Source organism: Equus asinus, chromosome 18, assembly GCF_041296235.1.
Source record: "Equus asinus isolate D_3611 breed Donkey chromosome 18, EquAss-T2T_v2, whole genome shotgun sequence".
In the NCBI taxonomy this organism is placed as follows: Eukaryota; Metazoa; Chordata; class Mammalia; order Perissodactyla; family Equidae; genus Equus; species Equus asinus.
Window position 1 is genome coordinate 26,504,682 of NC_091807.1, and position 13,213 is coordinate 26,517,894.

The 13,213-nt window shown below is 37.3% G+C and overlaps 1 protein-coding gene across 2 annotated transcripts; it reads left to right on the forward strand.

The window, feature by feature from the left end:
* The first annotated feature begins 619 nt into the window (after window positions 1-619).
* Window positions 620-12,102, forward strand: N6AMT1 (N-6 adenine-specific DNA methyltransferase 1). 2 transcript variants are annotated; one of them, XM_014866293.3, is made up of 6 exons: window positions 620-810; window positions 2,786-2,872; window positions 3,606-3,696; window positions 7,118-7,201; window positions 10,742-10,883; window positions 11,822-12,102. In XM_014866293.3, the coding sequence occupies exons 1-6, from the start codon at window positions 635-637 to the stop codon at window positions 11,947-11,949; spliced, it is 708 nt and encodes a 235-aa protein (XP_014721779.2). In that variant the 5' UTR covers window positions 620-634; the 3' UTR covers window positions 11,950-12,102. The 2 variants fall into 2 exon arrangements, with proteins under 2 accessions (XP_014721779.2, XP_014721792.2); XM_014866306.3 differs by lacking the exon at window positions 7,118-7,201.
* The last annotated feature ends 1,111 nt before the right edge of the window (window positions 12,103-13,213 follow it).

Sequence of the window (13,213 nt, forward strand, 5' to 3'; positions counted from 1 at the left end):
TATGTCAGAATTTTTACCTTTATTAAAAGAGGATATGATGCTGATCAATAGGAACACCATGAGAAAATGTGTGTTTCAACGTTTAAGGATGAAAGAATGACAGTGAAAGGACAAAGACATATTAAGGAAATGATACAAAACAGAGCTAGATTATTAGCATTCCAAATTCAGCAGTATATTAAAAGAAAAACGCATCATCTTGCTTGAGTGAGATTTATAAAACGAGTGCTTTCGTGAGCCAACATCAGGAAGGCAATTTTTGTAATATACTGCAGTAAAAACTTAAACGAAAAGAAATCTTAATCTTAAAGCTTAAAGTTCAGTTGATGTAAAAAAAGAAAAGTTTAGTAAGCATTATGTATTTTTGCAAATCTTTGCAAACTAGGAATAGAAAAAGCTTCTAAATCTACAACAAAAAAAATTCCCCTTAGAAACAACAGGATGCCCTCTAATCTAACAAACTTTAATATTCTAAAGAAGAAAGCAAATGTCACTATCGCAGATTACCATGCAACCGTCTGCTTAGAAATCCCAACAGCATCCACTGACAAACTTGTCAGCAGCAAGTCCGGAGGCGACTCTCCGCCTCCAGCGCCCCGCCCCCACTGCCCAGCCTGCGCCCGCGCACTTACGCATGCGCGCTTTGAGCGCGTGCGCGTGGGGCGGAGAAAGAAAGATGGCAGCGCTTGGACTCCCCACGCCACTGCATGGGCACGTGGGCCGCGGCGCCTTCAGCGACGTGTACGAGCCCGCGGAGGACACGTTCCTGCTGCTGGACGCGCTCGAGGCGGCGGCGGCCGAGTTCACGGGGTGCGAGGAGGGTGAGGGTCCCTGCGGGAGGGGGCGAGGGGTCCTCGAGCGGTGGCAGCGGAGCGCCGAGGAAAGGACTGGCGCCGCCCTCCCGGAGAGGAGGCGGGGTCGGCCCACTTCGCGACGTGCGACACCAGAACGCTGTACTCACGGTTTTCCTGTAGTTACACGGAATGAGTGTGCCAGGCATCTGCCTACCCTTGCCAACATGGTGGTTTCGTCTCAGGGGCTTCATGCCTCCTTCCCAAGCCAGGATGTATCTCTTTCCTTCCAACTGTTTACTCTGAGGAACACGTGCCCGAGAGTAGCGATGTTGTAACACATCCAAAAACAAAATATCGGAAACCATTGCTGCTTATTAACATTAAAGTTTTTAGTCAATATTGAGGCCGCGTGGCATTATTAATTTACTCAATACATAAAAGCGCTCAAGCAACAGAAGGGCACAAGGCAGAAAGGAGGTGGTGAGACACGGCGGTGGGGAAGTATATTTGAACCCAGTGAATAGCTTACCCAGCTCTGCAGCGACAGCCGTTAGCCACATACGGCTACTGAGCACTTGAAATGTGGCTGGTGCGACAGAGGAACCGAATTTTTCATGTAATTGTAAAAAATTTAAATAGTTAAATACGACTAGTAATCTCTAGCACCTTATGTTAAAATTGACTTGTTGAAATGCTTGCTGTGAATTTCAAATTACATAAAAAATGAGCACCTCCGTGTAACTTTTTTAATAACAGGAATTTGGGTAATTAGATTTATTTGGAGATCAAGACTTGAAATGGGTTTTCTCAGGATGAAACAAACAGCTGTCAGCCTTCAAAGATGTATATTGTGTTTATTTATCCCTCTTAAACTTGGTCGGGTTTTTCCATGTATAAGATGTCCCAACTCTTATTAAACTAGTGTTTCATTGTAAACGATGGAACTTTTGGATTTACTGGAAAATAGAGTGGAACAGAACTGTTTTATAACTTGTCTTTTATTCTCAAGATATCCCAGAAAGGTTTACAAGCACAGATTGCATTGCAAAGTATGCTGTAAAAGGAGCTGATTTTGTTATAAAGTCTTGGATATTTCTGGTCTTGGAATTCTAATCATTTATGAGACCATGTTAGTTATTTTCAAATAGAAGCCACCTGGTAGGATTCAACCAAGCCTTCTACAGCATGATAAAGCTTGTCGGATGTGTAGACTAGTTCCAAAAGTGAGAAACCCTGAGAGTTTGTTGTGAGTAGTTGGGATATTAGGTGCTAGAGAGGCCGCTAAATCCTATCAAACCTATTTCTGTAATGGGGATAATTGGTCCTTTTGATGCATATATAAGATTATAGGCAAGGACATAAATTTAATTGAAGGACAAAATACAGTAGAATGAATTTATTATATTCAATAGCATTCTTAAGATTATTATAAGATCAGACATTTGGGTATTTTCCCAATTCAGCATATAGCTGTAAAAATTAAGGAATTTCTTTCCTGTAAATTTATTATCAGTAGATTGGGGGAACTGTTTTTCCCCTAGGGTGTGCTGATGGATTTATGAATTACTTTAAAATGATAGAGAAACATCACTCATAAATATTTTAATAATACTAACCATCATTGTAGGAAATGCTAAACTAGGAGCTCCTTGTGGAAAGGGCTGATGTGTTTCATATTAATATTTTCAACCCTAAGTTAGCATTCCATAGTTTTTGTGTAGTGTTTTATAGAAATTCACTGAAAGCCATCTATTATGTTAATATTTTACAGACTTAAATTATGCACCAAAAATTTTAACAATTTTGAGTTATGCAATATTAAATGAGCATGACATGGTTGTTGGAAATTAGCTTATTTGTAAATTTCTATTTCCATATATTTACAGGCGAAGGATGATGCTGGAGAAATAGACATTAAAAGTAGCATGAGCTTTTTGTGATGTATATTTTAATCCTGCTGTACTAATATTTATTTTATTTTGTTTTTTTAGAGTGGAAATATGCCTTGAAGTAGGATCAGGGTCTGGAGTGGTATCTGCATTCCTAGCCTCTATGATAGGTCCTCAAGCCTTGTACATGTAAGTGTAAGTATATGAAATGCATCCACGTCTTCCACTAAGAGATTGGCTGTGGGTATGATTGCTTGAATGAAGGCATTTTCGTAAGTAAATAATATGTTTCTGATAGTGTCTATTTAAGTATAGTAAGGACTCAGATTGCAAATTATGCTTCCTTAAAAGTTATAACTGTATGTTCAAAACTGTTCCATCATACTGCATAATTATAAACGCAGCATAATAATTGTAAGACATCTCTAAATTTGAACTTTTGTTCGGGTAAATAATTTGGTTATCAGAAAAAAGTTACTAAAATTTTTTTTAGAAAATTTGAGAATATAGAAAGTATAAAGAAGAAAATAAAAATCTCCTATAAATTTTACCACACACAGTCCAAGTGTGTTTCCCCTATTTTCATTTCCTATGTTTTTCATTTAGCATTGTATCATGAGCATTTTCCTTTCAAAACTTCCTTTTAAGTTTCATGTTGGTGGTTGCATAGTATTCCGTTGCTGGATTCATAACCTGGTGAATTACTTCAGATGTGTGTAGGTGTATTCTACTCTTGAATATTACATTAATCTTTTTCATCAATATAACAAATATTTGTCCTATTTCTATTTGCCATTGTTAAAGCCTTCTAATTTTTTTTCTAAATCTGCTTTATATAAAAGGAATGGAACATTCCCTGAATTTTAGTAACAGGCTGGTATTATAGACATGGGCTATAGTTTTCTTTCTTTTCTGTTTACAGGTGCACTGATATCAACCCTGAGGCAGCAGCCTGCACCCTGGAGACAGCCCGCTGTAACAGTGTCCACATTCAACCAGTAATTACAGATTTGGTGAGCTATTAATCCTTGTCCAATAATAATTCATTTCCTTTTCAAATAAGTTAAGATCAAGATGATTTAGGTCAAAGAAACTTAAGTGATTAATGAATTAGCTGTTAACCCACTAAACAGTATACCACATAATTTACAAATTCTTAACTGACATGATCCATCTTTTCACAATTCAAAGGGACTTTCCATTAGTTTTTGTAGATCAGGCATGTTTTGATCAGAAACGATAGTCCAGTTCAAACTGAAATAAAAAGAGTGGCTGGCTTCACGCACAGCTGGCTCCAGGAATTCAAATGATGTTACAGGCATCTTTTTCTTAGCTCTGAACTTCTCTCTGGTGGCTCTATGCCTAGGCAGTCTTTCCCTTCATGATATCAAGATGTTTGCATGTCTCTGTCTTATTTCTCAGCAACCTCCCACAGAAAGATACCCTTTCTATTCAGTTACTCTAGCAGAATCCCCAGAATGAGTATCGTTTGTATCCACTTGGGTCGTGTGCCTCTCTCTCAGTGTCATACGTGGTCAGGGGGGATTAGAATAGGGACGTGATTGGCTTAGGCCTGAGGCATAGTCCCACCCCGGCAGCTGGATTTCGATGCGCCCCACCCAGCCACTTGGATTGAGAATGAGCGGAGGTAGAGCTTCCCCAGTCAAAGTCAAGGAGATGTAATCAGAGGACAGGGGACAGGGCTCCTGCACAGGTGAAAGCAGATAACAACTGCAGAAGCATCGTTCTATTTTAACTAACACATCATCCGTTTTTCAGGTGCAGTTCTTTCAATACTGTAGATTATATTAGTAAAACTTAGATAATTTTGGAATTTTTTTAATTACAAATGTGAAATGCCTTTTTATAAGGAAATATAATAGCATGTACCAGGAGGGCCTAAGAAATATAAATGCTTTCTGTGCTTCTTGACCTGTATTATTCTCTTACTGATAAGGCTAGTTAGCATTTCTCTTTTTTAAACCCAAAAATGATTTTGAAGCTTAGAAGGAATTAAGCCAAAGATGTAGGAAATTCTTTACGTATTACTAGAAATTTTTCTGCTGTTAAAAACTAGATTAATTTAGGTAGACTTCTATTTAAACTAAGAGTTAAAGGGCTCTGAATATTATGTGCCTCTTGCATGAATAAAGTGCGTTTTGCTGGACGGATTTAAAATGTCTTGTCAGAGGCCTTTTTTGCTTACTTCTCAATTCTTAGAAATCTTCTAGTGCTCTGGGACTATCCAGAAGCTGAATATGGATGGGTGAGGGATACCTGTAATTAGACTTTATAGGTAGCCCACAGTGACTTTCTTATGTAAATCCATTTTCTTTTTAACTTCATAATTTTCTATATTTTTAATATCAATTTTTCCCTTTATTTAAAATCCAGCACTACAATGATTACTAGTATATAGTACCTTAGGACCATCATAAATAGCTACAAAGCAAATTCTTTTCTAGTTTCCTTACTCAACATTTGTGGAAAATTACACTTTGGACTTTTTTAACAATTTAAGAAACTTAAATTCTTTATGGAATTGAAAACAAAGCTTTTGGTTGTTTCACATGTATTTCCTCACTTTCCAACATCATTACTAGAAGGTAACAGCAGAGTGACTAGTCATCTTTCTACTTACAGACAAAGATACACCTGAATTACTTCCCCCAAATGATTCTCTTTTCTCTTTTTAAATGAATAGTGAAGAAAACTTACCTCTGTAATGTCCCTTCAAAGCTACTATTCATGTGTTCTCCCTGAACTGCACAGGTAACTGGCTTATTAAGATGCTGTAGATGGGATTGCTTTTAGAAACCTGGATAAAATGGAATTCTCAGGCTTGTTTCACAATGTATGTAAGTAGCTCAGTGATGTGCCCACTACTTAGATAGTATGACTGAGTATTAAAATAACTTGGAATCCCATGATATAAAAGCTGTTCTCTCTTTAATTCTCTTTCAGCCATTCTGATTCCAACTAGGAGGAGGTCTTAGTTTGGTGCCGTTCTTTAACACCTTTTAAGCACTTACAAATGCCCCTTTAACAAAGAGAGAGCAGGCCTAGGTCACTCTTAGACTGGCAACAGTAACTATAACAATAACACACTTTCATTTTTATTGCATTTATTCTCGTGGTCATTTCTATTTCCAGGAAGCAGTACTGATTTTCCATTAATGGAAACGTAATGTAAGTCTTCTTTTACAGCAAATTTATTTAACCAAAAAAGGTCCATTTAAAGAAAAATATCCAGGGGGCTGGCCCCTTGGTGTAGTGGTTACGTTTGGTGCACTCTGCTTCAGCAGCCTAGATTTGCTGGTTTGGATCCCAGGCACGGAGCTACACCACTTGTCAGCATGTTGTGACAGTGACCCACATACAAAATAGAGGAAGATTGGCCCAGATATTAGCTCAGGGACAATCTTCCTCAAGCAAAAAAAGAGGAAGATTGGCAACAGATGTTAGCTCAGGATGAATCTTCCTCATCAAAAAATTAAGATTAAAAATAAAGAAAAATATCCAGTAAATAATGGTAGTAACCTGTGCATATATGGGAAACATGGCGAGAATGATAATAAAATAACTAGCACTCTGGACACTACCTTGAGGTACTGCAGTTAGTCCATCTCAAGAAACAGGCTCAGAAGTCATGGCTAAGAGTCAGTACACAGTGATAATCGAAGGAAATGGCTTTAGGGGTGAGAACTCAACAGATACCATATTTTTACTTTCCTGTGCCTGTGAAGATACAGGATGACATGATCAGACATGATTCTTTAAATACTTATTTAATTCAGTCAGAGGAATACTTTAGCCCTAAATGCACTTTCTTTAAAACGACACTTTCTTTGTTCCATAGAAAATTGTACCCAGTTTAAAGATTTATAAAACGCCAACTGATGTTTCCAGTATCTCTTCCCACCATTTTCAGTCCTTTCTTTCTTTGATATCTAATTGTTTCAGTCAGTAAATTTATGAGTAATTAAAGACATAGAAAGCAAAAAAAAAGTCCACCTTCTGATGTTTTCTATCATTTCATGAAATATTTCTCTTGCTTATAGAAAATAAATCTTTAAGTTAGCAGCTATAACTTTAGAGTTGTGTACAAATCTACGTAGAACACAGGGAAGCTTGCCTCTGACTTATTTTATCTTCTAAGAGTGAACCCAGAGTGTCACCGTATAAGCTGTCGAGGAGCGGAGGCTTTCTGCAACATTTTGTGTTCATTCTAATAAATAGTTTAATTTCCTTATTTTTAGGAAAATGTGTATAATTTTTGTGTGGATGAAAATGTAAAAATATTTATGTCTATTTCTATCTACAGTTTTGGCCTTCTAACACATTTTTTTCTAGAACATGGGAGAGTATTTTTAAAGACTTATTTGTCTATTTAATTGTGAGTCTGCCCTAAAATTCTGACTTTTGAACATTTAGGTCAAAGGCTTGCTACCAAGATTGAAGGGAAACGTTGATCTTTTGGTGTTTAATCCTCCCTATGTAGTGACTCCACCTGAAGAGGTAAATCTTACAACAGATCTTTAATTGCTAATATTTTCAGCTATTTTCTCTCTAAAATCAAATAGACGTAATCATGTGACATCAGTCAGCTGCCAATTAACACAGACTGCTCTGATTTTACTTCTAATGGTCAATAAGGGGTACTATCGGTAGACATAGGAAAAGAACCTAAAACTAATGGAAATACAAACTGTGACCCATATTCATCCTTAAAAATCCCATCCAGATCAGGCCATGGTGTTTAAATTCGTGTGTGTGTGTGTGTGTGTGTATCCTTTATCACGAATGACAAATTTGCAAAACAAAATATTGTTAATCAACCTTAAATTCACATGGGAACTCTTTCTGAAAGTCTCAGGTTTCCCCCTTTCACAGGTATTATTAGGGAAGTTTGGGGTGGGGAACCAATTCTCATTTCAGTTAGGGAAAAGAAATAATCTTGAAATATATGATTTTAAAAATCTCACTAGTGAAGGGATAAGTCATATTAACCATTTCCCAATTTAAAGAGAGAATTTTCAAGGCAGACAAAGTTTAATAATGGACTGAGGTTAGCTTTCCTTTGAATTATGTACCTACTTTATTCATTGATGATCTTTCTCTGGCAAGGATGATAAATACTGCACTTACCTCTGCCAGGATGGAAGAGGTCTATATAGCTGCTATTAATACTGATGGCAATTAAGCAACTAAGAAACTTGCTCTGCTGACATATGAACTCATATGAGAAGGAAAGTCATTGTCATAAGGTGAACAGCAGTTGAGGGAAATGCAACTTAATAAAACTCTTTAGGAAAGGACTATGAGAATAAGTATCAAGGGTGATAGAAATGTTGCAGCCCAATAATCTCAGTCCTTGAGATCTAATTTAAGAAAATCACCAATAGAATAAAAGTTGAAATTCACAAAAATATGTTTATTACATCTTTATTTATGATGGCAAATAATATGAACCCATATATGTAACAGAAGAGAAACTCTTAAGTAAATCGTGGTCTATCAGGTCTACTACTGGAAAGTCTAGTGAATAAAGAGGAGATTCTGGGAACGTGGGGACATGAATGGGCTTCCTTTTGCCCACATTCCGCCTACTATGCGCTTGCTTCTCCTGAGCCATACAGCTGCTAGGGCATAGAGATGATTGAGCATAGGCAATGCCCTGGGCTCTGTTACAGTCCCAACAGAGAGAGCTAGTGTCATAATTTCCATGAGGTGAGCAATTAGCTGGAGACTGCAGCACAGCAAAGATTTCCTAGAGCTTATATATATATATATTTTTTTTTTTTGAGGAAGATTAGCCCTGAGGTAACATCTGCCAATCCTCCTCTTTTTGCTGAGGAAGACTGGCCCTGAGCTAAGATCCGTGCCCATCTTCCTTAACTTTATATGTGGGATGCCTACCATAGCATGGCTTGCCAAGCGGTGCCATGTCCATACCTGGGATCCCAACCGGCAAACCCCAGGCTACCGAAGCAGAACATGCGAACTTAACCACTGTGCCACTGGGCCGGCCCGTATCCTAGAGCTTAAAAATATGTTTTACAAAGTAAAACATTAGGAAATGAATTAGAAGAGGATGTGGTCTTTTGTTAAGATCTGAATCAGTGGTCTGGAAACCAGGTGAAAGAAATATTTCAGTGCCCAGAGCATGAAGATAAAAAGAAGGAAATCATGAAGTTAACAGACAAGAGACTTAGAGGTGAGATCCAGGAGACAGAATATACAAATAATAGGAGTTTGTGCATATAAAAGACTGTGGCTGCAGTTACTAGAATATCCAGAAACATGGGGTCACATCCTGTTGGTTTGTGCCTGTGACCTATCAAGGATCAGGAGCAGGCATAGCAAGGCCCAGGTCAGGAAGGCAACAAACCACCAAACATGACTCCTCTCTGTGAAGACAGAGAGTCTCCTCTGTGCCTGTAAGAATGTGGCTGGTGCCAGGAGATCTTCCCGGAGGGTCATTTCTAGTGCAAGCAGATAAACCCAGCTGAGCATCCCTGGGGAGGCATCTAAACAGGGTCCAGCACAGAGGGGTCCTAGTCCATACTGGAACAGAATGATGGGAGACAGACTTGGCAAAGGCTGTCATCACCATGCACTCTGTCCACAGACCACTTTACCTGGTAAAACATCCAGAGAATGGGCTCTACCAAAATAAGGGAGTAAACCAAGGAAAAGGAAGACATGAGTCCCAGAAAAAGAGGGCATTCTAGGAATGCCAGGAAAGGGAAGGCTCCAGGAGGAAAGGCCAACAAAGAAACAGAGGAACTGATAAATTCCCTAATGTGATTAACTCTGGAAAATTGTATTGTGAAGCTTAAGATAGATATGAGAGTAATTTAAATTAGATGCAAACAAGTAAGCAAATGGACACAGTGAATGCCTATTAATAGCTGAATAAGATATGATAGGTGTCCACTGTAAAATATTATGCAGCCATTAAAAGAGGAAATTACTACTATACCTGATCACTTGAAGAGATTTCCATAAAGTGTTGTTGAGTGAGAAAAGCAAGATACAGGTAAGAATGTAGAATAGAATCCTGTCTTTGTAAAACATGGACAAGAACAAAAACTGTGTGTGTGTGTGTGTGTAGAAGATGGGGGAGGGGCAGACAAGCAAAACAGTAAAAGGGAGAAGTATAGTTTTTCTGAAGCAGGTGTATGAACATATTTCTCTTATTTGTAAAATTATATATATACATGGTTATAGGTATAAAGAGATTATTTTTCATAGTGAAACATATGCCATGTTGAATGAATAAGAGCAGAAGGCACCATTGTATGTAAATAATTTAAACTAAAATATGGACAAAAACCATTTTGAAGGAAATAAAATAGAAAATAATTGTGTTAGGGTTAAAGTAGTTTTTGAGTGATTTTTTTCCAAAATATTCTTTAGTTTTAAAAACAATATATAATGGTAAGGATCTAAAGATTTTTAATGCTATATAAACTCTCTGGGGTTTTGTTTCTACGACATAATTAGATCATAGGAAAAAGTGCTTCAGTGCACTTTATGTAACACACAGGTTCCTGAGAAAGGTCTCTGTGGTTCATACCATAATCTAGTAGACTGCCAGATGCGCTGGGGCCTTTGAAACTTTGCTTCTGCAAAGGAGATCTCGTATGCTACAAGTTCTCCCTTCTAGTTTAGGCATTGTATTAATAGTAACAGCTATTATTAAGCCCTTAATATGTGCAGGGCACTGTTCTCAAACTTTAAATATACTCCTTCATTTATTCCTAACAGTGGACAAAAGCAATTTTTTATCATTTTTCTAATTTTACAAATTAAACTATTGTTTTCTAATTTTACAGATAAGGGAGGAAACTAATTCACAAAGATGACAAACTTACAGAAGATCACACATGCTAGGGAATGGTGGGCTCAGATTCAACCTTACTGCCCCTTCATCAGCAGTAAAGGATAAGATATACACTTGTTTGCTGAATGTTACTTGTCAAAAAGGTTCAGTTTGTGATTCTCAGTGTAATTTGACTTAAGTCAAAACAAAATCTTTCTAATTGGTCACAGGTAGGAAGTCACGGAATAGAGGCAGCCTGGGCTGGTGGCAGAAATGGTCGAGAAGTCATGGACAGGTTCTTTCCGCTGGTTCCAGATCTCCTTTCACCAAGAGGATTATTCTATTTAGTTACCATTAAAGAAAACAATCCAGGTAATTCAGACCAGTTGATCTTTCAACCATGTACATTGCTGAAACCAAAGTTAATGATATCAAAGGCTATAATTTATAAAGTAACCTGGAATATTAATGAATATAATCACTGACAATGGCTAATACAGACATAACATTCATATTGAAAGAGGAGAGAGATTTTTGAGAGGTAGATTTTTCTGGTTTTAAAAAGTACCGTCTTTTGAGGGGTGGCGGGAGGAGTTTTCTCCCTAATTCTTAAAGTAATGTTCAAATACAAAATCAGTAATGTCTTCATCTCTAACACCTCACCCTCAATATTGTGAATATTGTCTCCACCTTCTAGCCTTCATGCCCTTGACAGTTCTGCTATATATTCCTGAGTTCATCCGAAGTTTTATCGTGAAACTTCATGGTAGGTAGAAGTGTTATCTTCTACCTTGGATCCTCAGCCCCTCACATCACGCCCTGATTACTAGGGGTTTTTTTGGTTGTCTTAGTTCAGTCTTTTTAGTGTTATTTGTTTACAAGAAGAAAATTTTGCTTTTGTTCAATACTGCTGAAAGAAATAAGCTACTCAATGTGCTACCACTTTGCAATGTCATTAGATGGTCTGCCCATATCCCCATTGACATTTTTCATCCAAAAGGAAGGATATAGAGCAGAAATTGGAGCCGAGTAACTAAAAAATAATCATTGAATGTAGTGACAAGTATGAGTAATGTTTCCATTAAGTCTAGAGTAGGCTACCACAGCATTCAGTCCGATTAGAATTCTCAGCAACACCTTGAAAATCCAGAGTGCTCTCATCTATCTGAAGTCCAAGTTCACTTCAGTAGATATTCACATGGTATACATTGTTTGTTCAGATGAACAGAATTGTTAAACTGTTAGTGATCATACACACTTCACCAAATGACGTAATTGGATTTTCCCTTTTGTTTTAATTTTCCTTTTAGAAGAAATTCTGAAAACAATGAAGACGAAAGGTCTACAAGGGACCACTGCACTTTCCAGGCAAGCAGGCCAAGAGCTCCTTTCTATCCTCAAGTTCACAAGGTCCTCACATACAGGGGGTGCTCCTTGAAGCTGAATGCTTTCCGCATATTTTGAAGCTCAAGTCATTTCTCGGTTAACAAGTAAAATGGTCAGAAATTTGTGGTACAGAAAATGGTGAAGGGTAGGGCATTCCCTTTTACCCAGGAATCAGGCCTACAGAAATATTTGCACAAGTGCAAGTAAAAAAAAAATATATATATATATATACATATAAAGTATATAATTTGCATTTTATATATTATATATATTACATATACAAAATATATATATAAAAGTTATATCATACACTAGAGGATGTTCATTTCAGCATTACTTGTAACAGCAAAACAATGAAGTTGCCTAAATGTCCATCAGTAAGGAATTACAGTATATCACTGTTACTGAACAGGAGTGACATATGCAGCCATTAAACATGAGTCAGGTCTGTATACACTGACTAGAAGGGGTTCGTGATGTACTACTGAGTGAAAAAAAACAAGTTTCAAAACAGTATTAATCTTTATGTATATTTTTGAAAAACCTACAGAGAATATGTTTGTATGTGTATATAAGAAATTCTCAGAAGATAAATAACAGGGAAATAGAGGAACTTTCACTCTTCTCTGGTGGCATTTGCACAATGATAATGTATTATTTTTATAATTAAAAAGTTTTTTATTTAAAAAAATTTTAAATTTACCTTACCTTCACTTGCTTGTTGTCTCCATTCCACTTCTGTTATTCAGAATGCCTTCTGCCTCTATTCTTCTCCCTGGTCAGATTTTTCCTACCTTTTATCCCCTGTCATATATTTCTGTTTTCTTCTTGCACATATGTTGCAAACTGCTTTCATTTTTTCTTAGATCAGGGAGAGTTGTATGTAAATAAACTCACCATTCTTAAGTTAGTCACATTTTTAAAAACTCACGTGTCTTTCAAGAAATGGCAGATTAACTTTACTAAATTTGGGGACTTCTCTAACTTCCACACCATTTAAAATACATTTATCAAAATTAGCAGGACTGTGTAGGACCAAAGTGAGAGGAATCTAGAATTTATTTTTAATTTTGTTACATTCAGAATCACCAGATGAAACTTTTAAGATTACAGATTCCTAAACCCACCATAGACCCATGGAATCCTCTGCTGCCCAGACCTAAAACCTGTATGTTTAAAAGTGTACTTGCCCAAGCCAGCCCTGATGGCCCAGTGGTTAAAGTTTGGCGCACTCTGCTTTGGCAGCCTGGGTTCAATTCCCAGGTGCAGAACCACACCACTCTCCTGTCAGTAGCCATGCTGTGGCGGTGGCTCAC

Bases quoted from the DNA above. Each gene is read 5' to 3' on its own strand.
- N6AMT1 (XM_014866293.3), top strand. From the start codon at position 635: ATGCGCGCTTTGAGCGCGTGCGCGTGGGGCGGAGAAAGAAAGATGGCA. The intron at 811-2,785 runs GTGCGAGGAGGG...TTGTTTTTTTAG, and splicing joins GCGGCGGCCGAGTTCACGGG to AGTGGAAATATGCCTTGAAG. The intron at 7,202-10,741 runs GTAAATCTTACA...AATTGGTCACAG, and splicing joins TAGTGACTCCACCTGAAGAG to GTAGGAAGTCACGGAATAGA.